The sequence below is a fragment of the Gopherus evgoodei genome, chromosome 3 (assembly GCF_007399415.2).
Source record: "Gopherus evgoodei ecotype Sinaloan lineage chromosome 3, rGopEvg1_v1.p, whole genome shotgun sequence".
Classification (NCBI taxonomy): Eukaryota; Metazoa; Chordata; order Testudines; family Testudinidae; genus Gopherus; species Gopherus evgoodei.
Window position 1 is genome coordinate 77,092,803 of NC_044324.1, and position 13,142 is coordinate 77,105,944.

At 37.7% G+C, this 13,142-nt stretch overlaps 1 protein-coding gene across 2 annotated transcripts in view; it reads left to right on the forward strand.

Annotated features, from left to right (window-relative positions):
* Positions 1–10,046, forward strand: part of ZNF292 (zinc finger protein 292) — a 67,080-nt gene extending 57,034 nt beyond the window's left edge. For both annotated transcript variants that reach the window (XM_030555883.1, XM_030555884.1), the window contains one exon: positions 1,220–10,046. In XM_030555883.1, the coding sequence (XP_030411743.1) occupies positions 1,220–8,431 (7,212 nt within the window). In that variant the 3' untranslated portion in view covers positions 8,432–10,046. The remainder of the gene's footprint in view (positions 1–1,219) is intronic.
* The last annotated feature ends 3,096 nt before the right edge of the window (positions 10,047–13,142 follow it).

A 13,142-nucleotide genomic window follows, 5' to 3' on the forward strand; every position in this document is an offset into this window, starting at 1 on the left:
AGTTCTCTTAGTTTTAAGTCTATTTTATTTTTGCCATTGTGCTCTCACTCCTTCCTTTCCTTAGAACGATGGTCACTTCCATCCAAATTGTCTTCCACCTTCACAATCAATTTTTCTCTGTTGGTCAGAATCAGATATAAAATGGCTGTGCTCCAGTTAAATCCTTCACTTCCAGAAACAAAAAGTTGTCCCCAATACATTGCAATAACTTATTGGAAATGTCGTGTTTGCTGTATTCCTTTTTCAACAGTTGTCCGGGTAGTTAAAATCCCCCATTACTACTCAGTCTTCTGCTTTGGATATTTGTGGTGTTTGATCTAGAAATGCCTCATACACCTACTCTTTCTAATTTGATCGTTTATAGTAGATCCCTACCAGGATGTCAGGCTTAATTTTTACTGTTTTATCTTTACCCAGAGACTTTCAACTGGTCTGCCACTCACCTGATTCTTTATCTGCCAACAAGTGTACACATTCTTGATTATATGATGCAGCACCTCTTCCATTTTTACCCTGCTTGTCCTTGAATAAGCTATACCTCTCTATACCAATATTCTAGTCATGAGACTTATCCCACCAGGTCTCTGCCTGGGGGTGTAAAGTGGCCTTAGTGTAAATGATGATCAGGGTGCTGTGTGTACTGCTATAATTAGTGTAACTGGGAAGGTTAGAAGACTTACTGATTACCACACTTACCTTCCACATCTGTGACCAGAATTCAAGTCCTAAGTTGAAGGTCCTAAGTGAAATGAATCTGATATCAACAGAGTCCCTCTCAAAATTATAACATACAATTTGGCATAATTGGTCGGTTTTGTTTGGGAAAGGCCCAGTACTTCGTTAGTACAAGGACTGAACTACTGAACACACTCCTGAAATAAGTAATCCTAACAGGGCAACATGAGGGGGAGCCTACTGCATTTTTCACTTATGTGTGAATTTTAAAAAGGCTAGTGTTTCAGATTCCTTTACCAGCCTGGAGACCAAGTAACCCAAGCAAAGTAGGGTTTTATTTCATTGTGGTGCACAGTTCTACAGTGTGAGCTACTAAGTTATCATTTTTTTAACTTAATATGTGAATAATAAACGCCTTATTATGATTTGCCTTTACAATTTCTTGAAATTCAGGATTTAATTATGAAAATAATCTTGTAATAACAAATGCAGAAACAGTTGAAGTAAATTGACTTTTTAAAATTTGTGTCTTTGTACATTGCAGATTGAAGCTGCTGGACTTGCAACCTGTATTGAACTGTGTGTGAAAGCACTGCGCTTGGAATCCAGTGAAAACACAGATGTCAAGATATCCATTTGCAAGACTATCTCCTGTTTGTTGCCCGATGATTTGGAGGTTAAACGTGCTTGTCAATTAAGTGAATTTCTTCTTGAGCCCACTGTGGATGCATACTATGCTGTTGAAATGCTGTATAATCAGCCTGACCAGAAATATGATGAAGAGAATCTTCCAATACCAAATTCATTACGGTGCGAGCTCTTGCTTGTATTGAAAACTCAGTGGCCTTTTGATCCAGAATTCTGGGACTGGAAAACTCTAAAACGTCAGTGTCTTGCATTGATGGGAGAGGAGGCATCCATTGTATCTTCAATAGATGAGTTGAATGACAGTGAAGTATATGAGAAGGTCGAAGATTGCCAAGAGGAGAATAAAGAAACTTCTCTGAATGGTCTTGCTGGCAATTTTGATGAAGCTACAAGCCTGCTTAAAGGCATAAGAGATGAAAAGCAGAAAAAGAGAGAAATTAAAAAACTGAGAGAGCGGGGATTCATATCAGCTAGGTTTAGGAACTGGCAAGCCTACATGCAGTATTGCGTGTTATGTGACAAAGAATTCCTTGGTCATAGAATAGTTAGGCATGCACAGAAACACTATAAAGATGGAATTTACAGTTGCCCTATATGTGCACACAATTTTAATTCTAAAGAAACCTTTGTTCCTCATGTAACTCTACATGTTAAGAAGTCCAGCAAAGAGAGACTGGCTGCTATGAAACCACTGAGAAGATTGGGAAGACCTCCTAAAATAGCAACCACCAGTGAGAATCAGAAGGCTGATGCCATATCCAAGCAGGAACAACGACCCATTAAAAAGAATAGTCTTTATTCAGCAGACTTCATAGTGTTCAACGATAACGATGGTTCAGATGATGAAAATGATGACAAAGATAAACCTTATGTACCAGAGATAATACCAGTTCAAAAACCATTGCCTGTAAATGAATTCACTTGTCCAGTAACATTTTGTAAAAAAGGTTTTAAATACTTTAAAAATTTGATTGCACATGCAAAAGGGCATAAAGATAATGAAGAAGCAAAACGTTTTCTTGAAATGCAAAGCAAAAAAGTGATTTGCCAGTACTGTAGACGACATTTTGTAAGTGTTACTCACCTCAACGATCACTTACAAATGCACTGTGGCAGCAAGCCCTACATCTGCATACAGATGAAATGTAAAGCAGGTTTTAACAGTTATGCTGAGCTGTTAACTCATAGAAAAGAACATCAAGTCTTTAGAGCAAAGTGTATGTTTCCTAAATGTGGCAGAGTGTTTTCAGAAGCATATTTGCTCTATGATCATGAAGCACAACACTATAATACCTATACCTGCAAATTTACAGGCTGTGGAAAAGTTTACCGTTCTCAGAATGAACTAGAAAAACATGGTGAAGATCATAATAAGCAGCCTGAAAAAGTGTTAGAGATTGAAGGCCAGACTAATCGAACTGATCTTATTCAATCTTCAAAAGCTAATGAAAACCCTGAAGGGATCACTGTGAAAAAGGAATTGATCTCTCCCCTAGACAATAACACAAGTAACTTTACTGAAGCAGGAAGTAATGTGTGGGATCAAATCAAAGTAGAATCAGTTGGGACAGAGAGAGCAAATAAATCAGCCAATGCACTGAGGCAAGCTGATTCCCTCTCTGTTGATGGTTTGGAGCACTCTGTCACTGGTCTGGTAAAGAAAGAAGCAACAATTAGAATCAGCAATATCAGGATGCCTATTCTTAGCCAGAAGGTCCGGGATAACTTTGTAAGAAGAGGAAAGTTAGCTTCTGCAGGCAGTAAAATAGATACCAGTAAATCTGTAGTCCGGCAGTTGTGTTCAGCAGCAGAAGATTCTTGCAGTGATTGTCTTCCAGGTTTCCAGGAAAGAAAGGAGGAGAATTGTTTCAGTCAATCCCAGAATATTCAAAACATTTCTGTAAATTCAGACACACCAAAACCAGAAGCTCTTGCATCAAAAAGCCTAGAAAGACAAGTAAGTAATATGATGCCCTTCAGCATGCAGAATCAGACAGGTTTTCGAAACAATTTACCCATTTCCAAACTTGAACTTCAAGATAGTATTAAGAGTGCAACTAATCCATTTAATTTGCCCTTGAAGACATTAGAGAGTATTATATTTCTTCCGTCACAGTCCACCCTAAGCAGTTCTTTAGTTCCAGCTGTACCACAGGTAGCACCAGTTCAAAAATTTAACTGTCAAGTTGAGGGCTGTACTCGAACCTACAACTCCTCACAGAGTATTGGCAAACATATGAAGGCAGCACACCCTGATCATTATGCTGCTTTTAAAATGCAACGTAAGAATAAGAAAACCAGAAAACCCAGCAATTTGCAAAATATGCCTAGTGATGGAAAGATTTTGTATTTTTTGCCATCGCAAGTAGACAACCCCAGTAATGCTGCTTTTACATCACAAAACAAAACCAATGTAAATTCTGCTTGTGCGAGTCACTTGCAACATGTCTCAAATACACTTTTCCCAACCCACTTAGAAACTTTATCTAATCCAATGATACCAACAGTGGAAAGTGTCATAAATCCAGTCTGTATTAAAAGTGAACCTGAGAGTGTTTTATGTTCCCAAATGGAAAATCTATCTAGTACGACTTTACCTTCACAATTAGAAGATCTGGCAAAAACAGTTATGCCTTTGAATATTGACAGTGGTTCAGATCCCTTTCTTCCTTTACCTGCCGAAAGCAATTCCATTTCTCTCTTTCCTTCACCAGCAGACCATGTCCCAGATTCAGTCTTCTCACAGCTGGAAAACAATACAAATCATTTTTCATCACAGCTAGAAGGAAACACTAGTTCTGTATTTCCAAAGGAAGAAAGTATTGATGAACCAATCTTTTCTTCTCGAGCAAATAATGAAAATAACTTCAGTGAAACCACCTCCCAACTTCCAGCTTCAGAAAAAGTGAAGAAGGATCGTGGACGGGGTCCAAATGGAAAAGAAAGGAAGCCAAAACATAACAAGCGAGCGAAATGGCCAGCAATAATTAGAGATGGCAAATTTATCTGTAGTAGGTGTTTCAGAGTTTTTACTAATCCCAGATCACTTGGTGGTCACTTGTCTAAACGGTCTGTTTGTAAACCCATTGAGGGATCAGAAATTTCTCCAGAAGCCCTGCAGACTAATGGACAATCATCTCTACTTGCCAGTATGATTCTTTCCTCAAATGTAGGAAACTTGCAGCAACCCCAGGAGTCTACATTCAATCCAGAAGCATGTTTTAAAGATCCATCATTCCTACAGTTGCTTACAGCTGAAAATCGTTCAGCTGCTTTTTTGCAGACCATGTTTCCACGGGCTAGTGTGGCTAACTTTAATCCGAGTGGAAATGAGGAAGGAAATGAAATTATTAAACAAGCCTTGGAAACTGCAGGCATTCCAAGTACATTTGATAACACTGAAATGCTTCCACATATAGTTACAACTAGCTGTGTCACTGGTACAACTCAAATGAATTCAGCGGTTCTCTCCAATCCAACTGTATCCTCTCTCTTGCAGACAGTCTGCAACCCAAGTACCCTACTTACAAACCAAAACCGGGCCCTAAACAACAAAATTCCTTCATCGGATGACTGCAACAATTTGCCTGTTTTTGCAACAGATGATTTAATGGTAAAGACTATTGAAAATGGCTTGTGCTCTGGCTCATTTCCTAATTCTGTTGCAGCAGCACAGAATTTTGCAGGTAATAGTTCACGAGTTTCTGTTATAAATAGTCCCAAGAATTCAGGATCAAATACTTTGAATAAGAAGGGGAGCAGTGCGTCAAAGAGAAAGAAAAAAGCAGCTACTCCCTTGCTTGCACCTAACTCTTCACAAAAATTAGTAGTAAATGATTTAACAGCAATGGGACTTCTAGCCAAAAGCATTGAAGGGAGTGTGCAAGTACCAACAGATAATTTTCAGTCAAACTTACTGGCAAACTGTGAGTCTCAGGTGTTAGTGGAAAATCTTACACAAAAACTAAATAATGTTGACAATCAGTTATTCGTGCCCAGTGTCAAAGAAAACTTCAAAACTAATCTTGAGTCTCATGCAGCATTAGCTCCTTTAACAATAAAAACTGAAAATGGTGACTCCCAGATGATGACTCTGAATGCCTGTGCTCAAGGAAATTCTGATTTACAGATTTCAGAGGACAATGTTATTCAAAACTTTGAGAAAACCCTTGAAATAATTAAGACTGCTATGAATTCCCAAATGCTTGAGGTAAAAAATGAAATCCAGGATGCTGTCATTGAGTCAACCAAGAATACACAAGTAAATACTACGAAACTCCCTCCAGCAAACTGTTCACAGAATATTAAGTTACCCAACCATACTCAATTCGCAGTACGCACTAGAGATGCCATCACTGCGAAGAGTAACTCTTCTCAACCTGAAACTTCTCAAAAGGATGATGTTCAAGTGTTGGAGATTTTAGAGGGTTTGCAGAAACTGAGATTAGAAAATGATACATCCAGTCAGGTGTCTGATAGTGTGTCTCAGTGTCCTCCAATGGATACTCTAGCACCGCTTTCTGCTGTTGCTGTTGTATCAACTGAGAAAACATCCGTGGCCCAGCCATCTTCAGAGACCAGTAATATTCAGTTTAGTGACAAAGTCCACAAGCCTTTCGTCTGCCAGGACCAAGGCTGTGATTATAGTGCTATGACAAAGGATGCATTATTTAAACACTATGGCAAGGTACATCAGTACACTGCAGAAATGATACTGGAAATCAAGAAGCATCAATTGAAATATGCCCCATTTAAATGTGTTGTAACTACCTGTCCAAAAACATTCACAAGAAATTCAAATCTCCGAGCACACTGTCAGCTGGTGCATCACTTCACAACGGAGGAAATGGTGAAATTAAAAATAAAAAGACCTTATGGAAGACGATCTCATAATGAAGCTATAAACATAACCCAACGGCCTGTTGAAATAAAAAATCTGCAGACTCTAATAATGAAAAGTAAAAACGAACCTCGGTTGGTTAAAGGACTTGAAGTAAAGAAGGAGGCTGTCATACAACCTGTGAAAATCCCAGAAAAGCTAATCCCAGAAAAAAAAAATCCTGAAAAACTGGAAAAACCTCCACAGGTGCTTACTGTTCCTCCAGAGCAACATAATGCAGCTTCTTTCAGTAATACACAGATACAACCAAAAGTACGCAAAATTAGGAGGCATCGGAAGGAGAAAGAAGAAAGAAAACGCAGGAAACCAGTTACCAAATCTCTTGAGTTTCCTACTAGATATAGTCCTTACAGACCATACCGATGTGTCCATCAAGGCTGTTTTGCAGCTTTTACAATACAGCAAAACCTGATTCTTCATTACCAGGCTGTTCACAAATCAGATTTGCCTGCCTTCTCTGTGGAGGTTGAAGAAGAAAGTGAACCAAGTAAAGAAGAATGTGATGAAATTGAAACCAAACAGACTGTGAAAGAATTCAGGTGTGAAGTGAGTGACTGCTCGAGAATATTTCAGGAGGTTACTAGTCTGATACAGCATTATATGAAGCTTCATGAGATGACTCCTGAGGAAATCGGAAGCATGAAATCAGCCCTGGATGTTGGAAGATTTCCATGTGATCAGTCTCAGTGTAAATCTTCATTTACAGCCTATTTTAACTATATTCTACATCTTGAAACAGATCATGGAATTAAGATAAGGCCAAACAAAGTAGAAGAAGATGGCATATACAAGTGTGATTGTGAGGGCTGTGATCGTATGTACGCGACTAGATCAAACCTTCTAAGACATATTTTTAATAAACATAATGATAGGCATAAAGATCACTTAATAAGGCCCAGGCGATTAACACCAGGTCAGGAAAATATTTCCAGCAAGGCAAACCAAGAGAAGCCAATAAAGTCTAAACATAGAGGACTGAAACACAATAGGTCAGGAAAGGACGGAAACAGATTGTCAATAAAGACCAAACGAAAGAAAAATGTTAACTTGGAAAGCAAGAATACAAAAGGTGGGCAGATTCAAGAAAACAAGGCTTATTCCCTGAAACGTGGAAAACATGTGTATTCGATAAAGGCTATAAATGATGCCTTATCTGAATGTACAAGCAGGTTTGTAACACAGTATCCTTGTATGATAAAAGGATGTTCCTCAGTTGTTACAAGTGAGAGTAATATAATTAGACATTATAAATGTCATAAGTTATCTAAGGCATTTACTTCACAACACAGAAATCTTCTTATTGTCTCAAAAAAACACTCTGTATCACAAGTAAAGGAAGCATCCTCTGAACAAGAGGAAGCTAATAAAAAAAGTGATGTGAAAGAGTCTGATCCATGTTTGCCAGAGAGCAATGATGACTTGAGTACCTCTGCATTACCACAGAGTGAAATTGAGAAAGGTGAGAAGGATGAAGTGGATGAACTGACAGAACTCTTCATTACTAAACTGATTAATGAGGATTGCACGTGTGCTGAAAATCCAGCTAAGACCTCTTCCAGTGTAAATAGTAACTTTCAGGAAACTGTCTCCTGCCACTCAGAAAAGCAAAAATCAAATAATTTAAAGAGAGCAAATAAAGAAAAAAACCTCTCTCAGAATAAAAAGAGAAGACTTGAGAAACCTGAAGAAGTACTGGCAGTTGAACTGAGTAGCATGCATAGGGAGGAAGAGACTGCTATTGCTATTCAGACCGCTGAAGAGCAACCCACAACTTTCGATTGGAGTTCATTTAAGCCTATGGGATTTGAAGTGTCGTTCCTCAAGTTCCTTGAAGAGTCTGCTGTGAAGCAAAAGAAAAATGCTGAGAGAGACTACCATAGCAGTGGAACCAAAAAAGGGTCTCATTCAAACTCAAAAAAATCCAATGAAAAGACCTCCTTGGCAAGTAGTAACATTACGTGGTCCTGTACTGAAAGCGAAACCCTTGTACAGTTTGCCAATCCATCACAACTTCAGTGTAGTGATAAAGTAAAAATAGTTTTAGACAAGACTCTTAAAGACTGCACTGAGCTTGTGTTGAAGCAACTTCAGGAAATGAAACCTACTGTCAGTCTGAAAAAACTTGAAGGACATTGGGAGGATGATCCAGCGGCTACAGTTGCAAAAGAAATTCTTTTGGGTAATGAGGAAGGGGAATCACATTACTGATAACTGTATTTTAAACATGACCTGTAATACATTTTTATTTTGAATAGGAAGCCATCAAGCATGCTAGTAATTGTGAAGCTTTTTTATTTTGTTGAAGTGATTTAACCTAGCAGAAACATGACATTAGTCATGTAAATTTCTTATTTGTTTTTATCCCTATGGGACTTGAGGAACAGAATCATTGCTTCAGTTTTGTAAATAGTTGATCAGAACTTCAGCTTTCTATCAAATTGTCCTTTCCATTAACTAAATCTTTGTGAATTGTCTGTGATTGGTATCTTTCACCAGGTCACTTCTCATGTATAACAGTACTCTTTATTTGTAGATACATTTTTTGTATATATTTATTATTGTAAATCATTTGCTGCCACCAGCAGTCTGTATGTCTAAACTATTAAATGACACATTTATATTCGGAATTTTAATTTGTAACTAAGCAATCAAGTTTTTAAAATTGTCCTTTAATCGTTTTAAATTAAGAACTTTTTGAACTAAACCTAGATAAGTCTGCCATATCCAGTTTATTTTGCTTAAAGCATTTATTTACAGGAAAGAAGCTGGATAGGATCACATTTCATATGTTCAACACATACTGACTGACAGTTCTCATTTTTTGTAAATTTTAACATCCAGTATCTTTGGATGGTATTCACATGTAGTTATGTCATAAATTTAAATAGTTTTCCTATAACTACATTTTTCATTGCTTTTAATTGGGTACAAAGTTATTATGATTCCATAATATAATGGAAATGTGAATAAAAATAGTTTGCTACATTGGAGATTTTAAACAGCATTTGGTATTGAAGAACCTGTTGTGAATGTGATAGAAAATTAGTAGTGTGGAGCAGTGTATATATTTGAGGTGGTGATTTGTGAAGTAGCCCAGTATTGCCTTAAATAAAATCACATTTCATTTCTTGTTTTATACATGTGATCTTATGAAGGTTATTTTTGTTTCTGTAACTTAAATTGATGTATAGTTTAATTTTTTTTGTTTAAAAAAATGCTACTTCGGAAACAGTGGGATCTGGGGGAGGGTGTTTTTGTTTTTTGTTTTTTGTTTTGTTTTGATGATGGCTTTTTAAACATGTTTATTTTGACCATACCAGAGTGGAATCTATCTGTAAATATGAGTCTTCATGCCATAACATTTAAAACTGAATAAATGGAGCACTTTCTAAAAAGAAAGGTAGAGATTGTGAACTCAGAGACAAAATATCTGTACTCTACAGGTGGCATAGGTTCCCTCTGCACTCACCTTTCCTCTTGCCGACTGGTTTTGGCAACAGTTTTGCCTACTCTGTATTTCCACACTGGAATGAGCGTCGGAAGCAGTGCCACTTGTCATAACTGGGATTTGTGAGATCTCTCTTTATGCTACTAACTGCAGTGACAAGGATATAATTTGTTTAGTAACCCAAACAGTAAATACATTAGTGGGAGCTCTCATTATCCAAGAAAATTTAAAATGTTTTCAAACAATACATAAGATTATACTTAATTTACAGTGAACCAGCCAGCTATATTGTTTGGTACCAAAAATCATTTTCCTTGGATTCTCTATTATTGGACATAACCTACCTTCAGTGCTATAAAATGGTCTTTACCTTGACTGCTGTTCGCTTGATTTTTCTACAGACTTGCCTCACTCCCATGTAATCCTCTTTGCATTAAATACTACATTTGATTGCTTTAAACTTCTCACCTATACTCTTTGACAGCTGACTTGAATATTGGTGTAAAAGACATTTTTATTCAGAGTAAAATGAAATCTACTTTGAGGATGCAGATGATGTAAAAAATGTAGTAGGAGAGAGGGAGTAATTAAACCTTGTGAATAGGCTGTCAGTATCTAGTCTTATGCAGAGTACCATTTAACACAAAAACAAATGCTCTTGTGTGAAGTGAGCCCCGTTAGCTGTCAACAGTAACTTTCATCTGCTTTTGAGCCACTAAACCATTGCTGCCTCCAAATCAAAGCAACTATGGCTGCTGAACGTAAATGTGTTTAAAATCAAAATATTCTTGGATTTTAAGGTCATAAGGGGCCATTGTGATAGTCTACTTTGACCTGCAGAACACAGTCCATAGGACTTCCTTGAATTAATTCTTGCTTCAGCTCCAATATATATGGTTGAAATAGAGCATATCTTTTTAGAAAAACATCCAGTCTTGTAAAATTCTAATTGGGCACTTTCAAGTGAATGGTTTTGTGATAATCAAAGGTATGTAGTCAGCAGACTTCACTTTTTTATAAAATTCCATACCCATATTAGCACCTTTCCTTGTTACATAAGGACTAAACATGTTGATGTTAAGTCTATATACACACATACACTGTTTATGATTGCATTTCAGACTTAGCAGTGAATCTATACTGTTCACAATCATTTGTGTTTCTAATTAGTTTCTCATATGTTAGTACCGAGGGACCAGATCCACAAACGGACTTAGGTGCTGCAGTGCTCAGCAACACAGTGCCTACAAAATCACAGGAATAACACTGCAATCCACAAAGCCTGAGTTAGGTGTCTAGGTTTCCTATCCAATGAATTGGGAGAATTAGCTGCCTTACAATGAGATGCACAAAAGCCAGCATGTCAGATGTTGTGGGAGATGCTGACCCAAAGAGGTTGTGCTAAGCCTAGTCTCATTCTCAGAGAGCTGGGTCCAGTCCCCCCTGCTCCAGTCACTTCATTATTTTATACACAGTGGAACTGCTTCAACAGGAGAGGCTGTGGGAGCCCCACATCAGAATATCCCATAGCTCAGTGGTTAAAGCCCTCTCCTGAGAGAGGAGGATTGAACAGGAGTCTCCCATCTCCACCTCTGGCAGAGTGGGGGGAATAGAAGTCTCCCACATCCCAGCCAAGGGCTCTAACCACTATTCTGAAACTTCTAAGATGGGCACCAACAGCACTACTACTTTGGCTGGATGTTGAATGGGGCCCAATTTGATAGGTGTGCTCTGAGCACCAGCTTGGGCCAGGCACATGACTTACGCTGTCAAAAACCTACATTCCTCAGGTTTGTGAATCACTCCGCAGCTTTGGCAGGAGATAGGCATCCAAGTGCCTAGAGGGAGGCAGCAGTATATGTGCCCAGAGGCTGAAACTTAGGCATCAAGGGAACTTTCACCCTGAAAACTTAGATGCTGAATGAGTTTAGGTAATTATAGAATTTGATGATAGTTTTGTGGTTTGTAATGTAGCCAAAACTGGGACTTAGGTACCTAACTAACTGTGGATCTGGGCCTTGGTTTTTCATGCCTTTCTGTGGAATGAAATTCCATGAGAGTAGCATTCATTCTTAAGTTTGCATTCACAGGTACTACATTGGCATGTTCTAAAATCCCCAAAATTTACCATTGATATCAATATTCAGGAAATCATTTCTATTCATAGTCTGTTTAATAATATGGGTCCTAACACCAGTTGACAATATCTCTGAGAAATTGTTATTCCCCATCTTCCATCCTTCCCCACGTTCAGAAACAAAGTTAGACCTTTGGCGACAATACGAAAACAAAGTGGTCATTAAGTCCTCACTAGACAACTTGTTAAATGGATATTGGGTAGCCTAATTAAAGTGTAGTCTGGTGCCACAGTAGTATTTTTCTTTCTAAAGAAAACATTTGAAATGCAGGTTTTATATTTTTTAAGTAGTTTTGATTGAAAATATTACCAAGTGCAAAAGGATGCTGAGCTTTGGCAAAATATGTTTTTCTTCCAGGAAAAGTGAGTGCAAAAAGAGTACCTCATTATTTAATAGACCTGTTCCTTATGTGTATTCAGTCCTATCTGTTCTCTTTAGTGACAAAAAAATGTTTCTCCCGTGATAACTGTGTTGGCTCAGTGGTGCTGAGAATGAGCTGAAGTATTTTCCTTTTTTGAGCATCATCGGTGGAATTGCTTCCTGAGTTCCATACGGGAACACTAAAAGAAATGGCAGTGTACATATCTGATGGCCTTTTTAATAACTTTTTCAAATGTACTCAGTTTATAAGTATAAATATGTTTCATTCTGCGAGCTCTACAAACTTAACCTGTGAACTGAGTCAAGCTGGGCTTTTTTTCCTCATACACTGCTGACAATTGAGACAATAGTCATGGATAATGCCATTTTTAAACCAGGTCTGCACTTCAAACTTTATTATCCGATTTTCTTTAATTTTGCAACAGTCTTACAGAAAACATTTTCTAGTAATTATTGACCTCTGAATTTTCAAAGCATGCAGCTGAAAATATAAGCTCACTGAAGTAAACAAGTAGATCCCAAATCCAGAATAGCAGAGTGAAAATATGAGATGCTTTGAGTAATTGATTCTGATGTTAGATTTATTTTTAAAACACTAGTTGACATCTTTAAGACATGGAATCAGAGTTCATAAGATTCTGACCCATAGATGAGGACTGATTATTTTAATTTTGTACAAAGAAGAATAGTGAGTTTGCAGGAAGTTCTACTGCGCAGCTCATTTTATTTCCGGGAAGTCTTTTCCCTTGTTGCTTTCCTCTGTGGTGGTAAATGAAATTTGCTTGGGATTGATAGATTTCAGTGCCAGAGGGGAGCATTGTGATCTAGTCTGACCTGCATAACACAGGCTGTAGAACTTACCCAAAATAATTCCTAGAGGATATATTTTAGAAAAACATCTGATGTTGATTTAAAAATTATCAGAGATGGAGAATCCACCACAACCCTTTGT